Here is an 8,711-nt window from a genome sequence, read left to right as displayed (position 1 = left end):
TGTACAACGATGTACGTCGCAATACAAAAAAGACGACAAATTTTGCCGATTTCGACGTTACCAAAAATGACACCAACAACGTACGCTACGTCCCTACAATGTAAGTGGTTGGAAGTCAGTTCCTCCATACCCCAACCAAGTCAGAAAATAGATTGCCAGACAACCTCTAGCTCTGCTCGAGTGTTGTGACCTTTTCAGAATCCTTTGGGTTTTTTCTTTGAATAACTGGCCATAAAAAATGTATCGGTTCGATCAGCGAAACTGGCACCACACTATTCCACCAAACAACATCAAAATCACACAAGAGTAACAAAAGCAAAGTAAAGAATATCTGACTTGGGACAGGAACTAAAACATAATAAGATGTAAAACCTTTAAAAAAAAACTTGTATAATGCTCCCTTTACTAAATATTTTATCTCTCATAACATAGCGTACTGAGAAATAAATATGCAATTTAAGTAGCAGTCTTTGTAAGAATCATGCAAAATCTGAAAAATGTGATACACCCCCAAAAAGGCTACATATTTTTATTTCTGTAATTAAGTTGTTTTATGGGTCTATATTATGAAATGTGTAATTATTCATTCAAGTCTGCCTGCTCTTAGGAGACAATCAACATTGAAAATCCAAAAGATTCTATTGTATTTGAGTGTCATTCACTGAGTTATCTCCCTTAATTTCGAATTCTACAGTGCATTCTATACAATTTTTTCTCCTATGAGCAGAGGTTATATGAAAAACCAAATGTTAATTTTTGTTTTACTAAAGCATTTTAAACAAAATATCAAAAATAAAAATCTGTAGGCTTTCCAACCATGTATCACATTTTGCATGATTCTTAGCTGGAGTGCTATTTAAATATATAGGAATTATTGCGTGTGTATAAAAAGAATATAGTTACGAAGCTTTCACAAGTAGAATCGACCTTCGAAAAATATGAGTTAGCCAAATTAGTCACATTTCCTCTTTTTTTTAAATATTAGAAAAAAATTGCTTTCATTTTTCTTTCATAAAAATGTGTAATTGAAAATAAAATGAATTTCAGTCTGCATGGACCCCTTTTTCAAAATTTCTGGATCCGCCCTTGTAAAAAAAAGTATATTAAATAAAGCGATAGTTAAGAAAGAATCCAGTCTTACGTTCATAAAACGAATAAGTTAACATTATTTTCTCATTTTTGCTTAAAGTTCGATGGACCCACATAATACATGTACATTATATAATTTCATAACAAAATCTAAATTGTTATTGTATAAAAGGAAAATAAAAGGAACCAAGAAGTCTCAGGTGAGTGCTTGTTGAATCCCACTGACAAAAAAAGTCTTTTTTAAATCCATAACTGACAAAATATATTTTTTTCACAAAGGACCATGCATGTGTACTCTATCCGTTATTCGCCGTATTTACGTAAAGAATTGAAGACGCCATCCGAATTTACAATGACTCACGTATGTTCGTCGAGAATTTTCAAACTCATTCTGTGGTATAATATATAAACAGTCATTACTGTAACTTGTGTCTGTTATTTAGAAGACAGGAGTGGCGGATCCCGCAACGAAAACTGAATAATAAAAATACTACCGGCATGACCAGAAAAACAAACATGTGACAAAGAAAATTTATCCTATTCAGATTGGTGGAAAATTTTAAATAAATCGAGGAATGCATTTCGTCTGGCAACTCAGATAAATATTACGTATATAAGGAAGACTTAGTATCTTATAAGACACTTCCCGATTGTAAGATATTTTAATAACCCACTTATAATCGTCACAAACAAATCAGTAATGCAACATTTGCTATGTAGCTCCTGGTAGGACCCCAAATAAATGTAGATGACACATTTGATTTTAGTCTGTATTAGCAATCAGATTCATCAAAATTTCTACTTGTTCGTCAGTTAGATTATAAGGCTCATTTGACAACTGTTCTATTGTCAGATCCGAAACAAATGCCCCGTCCAATTTATTTCTACAACAAATATTAGCCATGTGTGAAAGCCCATGCTCATTCAAGAGAGCAACAAGTTTTGAAACCGACATTTCATTTACACTAACAGATTGTATTACACATCCACAACAACGCTGGAAAACACCAGGTTTGGAGATGGATTGATTTGGTACATTTCCGGCCTGTTCCTCCGTCTCCTCGAATCTCATTTCATCATAAATGTGCACAGATGTTGCTTCTGTTTCTGGATTTAAGGCCATATATTGCGCTGGGGTACGAGTGACTGATGGGAAGTGACTGGTGTCTTCTGTGTTGGTTGATACATAAACAAACTGATTCTGAAATTGAGGCGAAGTAACGTTTAATATAGTTTGACAACGGACGCTTCCATAGGCACTGTCTTCAAAAATATTTAATCGTCTAAACTTGCGTTTCGGAAATTACTACCGCATGTCATTGCTTTTTTCTATTGGTACCAGTATCGTATTGCATATCCCTGAGCAGGTGTAGGTCAAAACATGGATGCTATAAAAATATAGTGCATTTTCTTTTTGCCTCTCTACAAACTAATATTTTGTCAAAAGATATGAACAATGACTTATAAAATAGAGCAAACATCACACTGTAAGATGAAGAACTTTTTTAAAAGAAAATCTAACATAATATCATAAAAATGTTCCACTGAAAAGGTTGGTTTGTTGAGTGCAAAACGAAAGTGAAAGTAGGGAAAATCGCTATTTATAGTTAGAGACTACTTTTCTGTCCGATCTTCGTGGACTCACCCTATTTTCTTTGCGGGAAATTATTTTTTCACATGTCCTTAGAAATGCTACATAAGTGAAAGTTTTATTGAATCAATTTACATATTTTTTTAAAAATCCTAAAAATATGCACTTCACTATAGAAGTCTATGGGAAAATTAATACGATACTGAGACCTATTCCCGACTTGCGGACCAACATTTTGTCAACATTTATCTCCCTTTGGAGCAGATGTCTATTCGGAACACGTAAGGTTTCCCATCCAATATCGACGATACTTTGCTTAAAGTTCGATGGACCCACATAATACATGTACATTATATAATTTCATAACAAAATCTAAATTGTTATTGTATAAAAGGAAAATAAAAGGAACCAAGAAGTCTCAGGTGAGTGCTTGTTGAATCCCACTGACAAAAAAAGTCTTTTTTAAATCCATAACTGACAAAATATACTTTTTTCACAAAGGACCATGCATGTGTACTCTATCCGTTATTCGCCGTATTTACGTAAAGAATTGAAGACGCCATCCGAATTTACAATGACTCACGTATGTTCGTCGAGAATTTTCAAACTCATTCTGTGGTATAATATATAAACAGTCATTACTGTAACTTGTGTCTGTTATTTAGAAGACAGGAGTGGCGGATCCCGCAACGAAAACTGAATAATAAAAATACTACCGGCATGACCAGAAAAACAAACATGTGACAAAGAAAATTTATTTCGACGATACTTTAGAAAATCTCGAAAGTCAAAAGGGAATTTCTCGTTCTACTGACCCTGCAATACATTTTCTTTACGGGATACAAATGAAAATCATCCTTATGTAACCTACCAACAAAATGAAACACCCTGTAAATTTTAGAAACACCGTTGTGTTTGTCTGCTGGGGATTCCATATTCATTCGAGTAACCTCTTTTTTCTGCAGCCGAATCCGTTTGTTTGTTTGTTTGTTGGGGTTTAACGTCCGAGCAGCAATATTTCAGCTATATTCAGACGATGAACATGAAGTTGATGATAAAATGAACGTAAAATAATGATGAAATGAAAAAGAGATGGGACACAAGGACAATGGGGTCGACCAATTTTGATTGCCACTGGAAATAAGAAGAGGTGGGTAGGGTCGGGCAATTTAGCATCCTGTGACGGAGGCCTATGGTTCCTACTCCGGGAGAATACCACAGTAGGGTTCTTTAACGTGCGAGAAACGTGGCATCTTTCACAACACGGTGCACCACTATGGTTTGCGGTCAGGTTTTCCGTATTATAGCCTGACAACCCCAGCATGTAACACGCCAGGGGTACCCCATTCCACCACCTGGTGCACACATCACAGTTGCTCTGTGGGCAAAGCGCCTTATCCCCCGGCTAGGGTTTTGAGCACTATATAGTCGCCTTTTACGACAAGCTTAGCGCTGCTGCAGACCTATTCTTTTAACATCCGGACCTGCACGGGGCACCCGAATCCGAACACCGATTAGAGAGACTTCGAAATTACAGGTATAATTAATTTCGTAGTGCATTTCAACAGACCCGTCTTGACTTTTAAAAAATATTCCACCGCTTCAAACTCATTCAAACTTCACCAATATGAAAACATGTATAAAAGCAGATTTCTATAAGAGTGCTAGAAAAATTCACCATCATATTTTATTTTTAGCAACTTTGCTTCGGAGACCCCGTAGACATGAAAAGTGACCACTGCCAAATGTCCTAAATTTTTATCCTTGCCCTACATTTCTGCAGTTAGTACTAAGCAATTAAGTTTATGACAGCAAAGAAAAAAATCAGGAAGAAACACACTAAAAAAAAGGAACTATATTCGTCAAGGGGAATTAATTGTGATCTCGTACCTACACCTGCTCTTACGGGAGTTAACTCTGCAAAAACAGGATAAAATATGGCTGCATCCCGAGCTCCGCAAGTAGGGAATATAGGCTAAAAACCACTAATTCCACTTTCCATAGGCTTCTATGCTAATTTCACAATATTCAATGGCTTCTCTGGACTTTACCTTAACTTTAACCTGCAGAAGACTATATATCAGCATGATTCTACATATGTCAGCTCACAATCCTCAGAATGGCATGTGGGGTTAGCAGACTTGCAGTGCAGTACTGGTCACCGGAAGTGAAGGGTCTATAAATAGCATGGGAAATCCCAGTGTTTTCACAAGACAGGGGTATATTTAAAAATCATTATGGAGATTAGGCTTCACATCACAAGAAGCAAAATGCACCTATAAAATGTACAGAAATGTTTTTCCTTTCAGAAACTGTTTAAATTTTTTAAATAAGATGAGAACTTTTTTCACAGCACTATGAGGAACAGGGGTAATTTCTGCGTAGGACTATTTTTGCGTACGTTCCGAATGCTCATTGGTTGAATTGGTGGTCTGTAACCTATAGGACCAGAAGACTCCCGTCCGCTGTCGGTACGCAACCATCTAATTTCTCGTTTGGATTCACACAGTATCACTCTGCTTTTACTAGTAATACAGTCCCTCATTAGAGACTAAATACCTATTTTATTTTTGAGATTTTTAAAACAAACCAGCCATTCTTTTAGCTAAAACATAATTATTCAAGTATATAAGGACAATTAAGCAAATATAATAAGTGCATTTACATTAGTTTTTGTCTTTATGTTATGTGTTTATACTAAATAAAGAGTACGAACAAAGAAAAAAAAGATTTTCAAAGTTTCTCGACAGCCTTAAGAACATAGATTTATATCGGTTGTCTTCTGCATCGTACTAGATCTAGAGTTCTGTGTAGTGAAAATATAGCAGAGGAACACTATGCTTTCAAAAATATCCTGATATTGAGTTTAAGTACTGACCTCTTTCCCACTTTGTGTTGATAAATTCTCGTTCTGATTTTCCCCAACTGAAAAGATATTTTATCAATCAAGATTCCATGTCATTCAAACATGTTTAGTTGCAGGCTATTCTAAATGTGTGAATTGGAAATGCAGATTATGTCTGCGGTTCTTCATGCGTAAATATGTACCAAGTATTGTAGACAGTCCTGCAGGTGTTGTATATTCACAAAACAGCAAAAATACTGCGAGCAAGCCCACTCCCGCTTCAAGTGGACTTAAATTATGCAAAACCCTTATGTAAACGTTTGACCCCGCCTCCTTTATAGTGACCTGCCTTTAACAACTTTATTCCTGGACATGAAATAATGCTTAACATTCCTATGAAATTAAATTGCAATTCATTTAGCGGTTCCCTTTGTAGGCGTCGGACTGTAAGTGCTTCGATGAACTGCAAAGGTTTTAAAGAAAAGTGAAGCTCAAGAAAGACGTCATGTATTTTAGCTATTATTCTAGCAGAATAATACAACATGGCAGTATAGCATCAACCACGCTCCAGCATCATGATGATGGAAACCTAACGTTGTATTGCAGTGACAAAACCAATTTATTTTTAAAAATAAGAAACATAACAAACTTAACTTACAAGATGGCAGACGTGAATCAGCTGAAGGAGGTACGTCATCAAATACCTGTGAACCCTGTCTCCGTCTTCTCTCTGGTCTGGTCGGGGCAGTGCAACCGTTAGCTTTCAGGGAAGCACGGTGTACTGGAGACTGAGTACGTCTTGGAGGGAGCTCTGGTACACTTTCTTGGTCGTTTTGAAAAATGATAGACCCTCCATATATATGCTGAATAAATAAATCACTTTTTCTTCTATTATCGTAAAGGTGTTTTGGGACGAAGAATGCATTTTTATACGGTTGCCTTGTCTGTGGAGACGATATTTCTTGTCTCAGGAGAATGTTCGACGAAGCTGCAATAATGAATTGCTGTTTTGCGTTACGCATCAACACGTTTTCTGAGTATCCAAAAATAAACTCCTCTGTATTGACGTCCGTCAGTCTGTAATTACCAGGCGGGAATCGAGAAGCGGTCAATGAATCATCTGATCTTTCGTCGTCTTTGATTACGATATCCAGAGGTAGTCCGTGATGTTCTATATTTTTTTTCAGTGAATTAGATTTTTCGTCCAATACGGCATTGAAATACAAGGGAGTTGTTTCAGGAATGAAGACAGGGTCGTCACCGTGACGAACGACGATACCACCATCATGTTCAATGTCAGTCAACTCTACAACACTACCACTAGGCACGGTTCTGGTTTTCCACGGAGAAACCGGAGTTTCAAATGATTTTTCAACACTAAACCAAGTAAATTGTTCCTTTTTTATTTCTTCTACTGAACTGAGACGCTTTCCAAGTTGGTATACGTCCTTTTGGTAATAATATGGTATGCGAATTTCTTCACCAGTAACCCTGTTCGTTCCTTGTACTACTTCTATACTACTTGCCAGCTCCAAGACAATGACATCTCCCTCTCTGAACACATCATCGGAATCCGCTACTTTCACTCTTTGTGGCAGCTGTTGGATGATCTCACCTATTGTTTTTTGTTCTTCCTCGTACGACATTACATTTCATTAATATGTTTAGTGCTGAAAGCCTGTCCATACCAATAGTCCACTCAAGTACATGAAGTCTAAAATCCCATCACAACACAAATTTGTTCCGGTTATATATTTCTAGTTCCGCAAACAATATATCTGTATTCGGTTCTTTTTATAACTTTGTCAATTTTAAATACCTTTACGGTCGTTAAATATACCCGAGTGTTAACCAGCAAAAAAAAAGTTACTATGGTATCAATAATGCACATCAAAATATTGCGTAACTTTAAAAGATCCAATGTTTTCCCAATGAATTCGTTATGCCAGTAAATAATCCATGAGAAATCACACGCGGAAGTTCAACCAGGTGCTTGCTAACAGGCATTTGTACAAATATTCCAACAACACCTCGGTCAAAATGTATCACTTATGTCAATAACCAATACTAGTAGATGATTATTTGACTAACATACAAAGATTAGATTACTTCATACATGTAGTTACCGATTATACTTTTGTTGCATGTACATATCTCAGTTTTCTACTGTTGCCTTCCAGTATTACTGGCTGTTTCTAATACGTACAGAAGGCATTACTGAGTAATTGTTTCTGATACGTACATGTACATGTACTTTAACGGAATTGGCACCTACACAACTTTATGGATTAATAGAAATTGCAAGGGATATTGTATTGTGTATTGTTTCAGGAATGTATTAGAAGCCTCGATACTGAAGTCCATTTACAGCTAGAAATATAGTTAAATTTAGGAAATACCTGGATTTCATGATAGACATGCCTTCATGATAACATGACAAGGTAGTAAACTGGGACAAGGAGATTTAAACTGTCTTTCATGATTTAGTTTGTTAGAAAGTTAAATTCACTTTGCTAATATTTTGTTCTCTAAATACTAACCAAGAAATTTCATCAGGTAATGGTCAACATCTAAACGAGCTACTAGAGGAACAGGGGACGCTTACCCTACCAGTGAATCTGGTCCATGCTACAAGTTTTCAGTATAACCCTATTTACAGTTTAACCCTAGTTTACTTTGTTTCTTTGTATGTGTGTTATCATTTGGCTTTGAGTCCATGATATATTTGAAGGTTACAGACCACCAATTCAACCAATGAGCATTTGGAACGTACCAATTCAACCGATGAGCATTTGGAACGTACCAATTCAACCAATGAGCATTTGGAACGTACAATTCAACCGATGAGCATTTGGAACGTACAATTCAACCAATGAGCATTTGGAACGTACGCAGAAATAGTCCTACGCAGAAATTACCCCTGTTCCTCATAGTGCTGTGAAAAAAGTTCTCATCTTATTTAAAAAATTTAAACAGTTTCTGAAAGGAAAAACATTTCTGTACATTTTATAGGTGCATTTTGCTTCTTGTGATGTGAAGCCTAATCTCCATAATGATTTTTAAATATACCCCTATCTTGTGAAAACACTGGGATTTCCCATGCTATTTATAGACCCTTCACTTCCGGTGACCAGTACTGCACTGCAAGTCTGCTAACCCCACATGCCATTCTGAGGATTGTGAGCT

The 8,711-nt window shown here is 36.3% G+C and overlaps 1 protein-coding gene across 1 annotated transcript; it reads right to left on the bottom strand.

Moving 5' to 3' along the window:
- Positions 1-1,845: 1,845 nt before the first annotated feature.
- LOC148628826 (uncharacterized) lies at positions 1,846-8,114 on the bottom strand. Its single transcript, XM_088595317.1, has 3 exons — positions 6,184-8,114; positions 5,559-5,605; positions 1,846-2,290 (listed from the first exon to the last, which is right to left on the bottom strand). Exons 1-3 carry the CDS (start codon positions 7,169-7,171, stop codon positions 1,853-1,855), a joined length of 1,473 nt encoding a protein of 490 aa, XP_088451443.1. The 5' UTR covers positions 7,172-8,114; the 3' UTR covers positions 1,846-1,852.
- Between the last annotated feature and the right edge of the window lie 597 nt (positions 8,115-8,711).

Source organism: Perna viridis, chromosome 1 (genome assembly GCF_037379345.1).
Source record: "Perna viridis isolate PV_CMFRI_1.1 ecotype Kerala chromosome 1, ASM3737934v1, whole genome shotgun sequence".
Lineage (NCBI taxonomy): Eukaryota > Metazoa > Mollusca > Bivalvia > Mytilida > Mytilidae > Perna > Perna viridis.
Note: the sequence above shows the minus strand (reverse complement) of the source record. Positions and strands in the feature narration are given on the sequence as shown.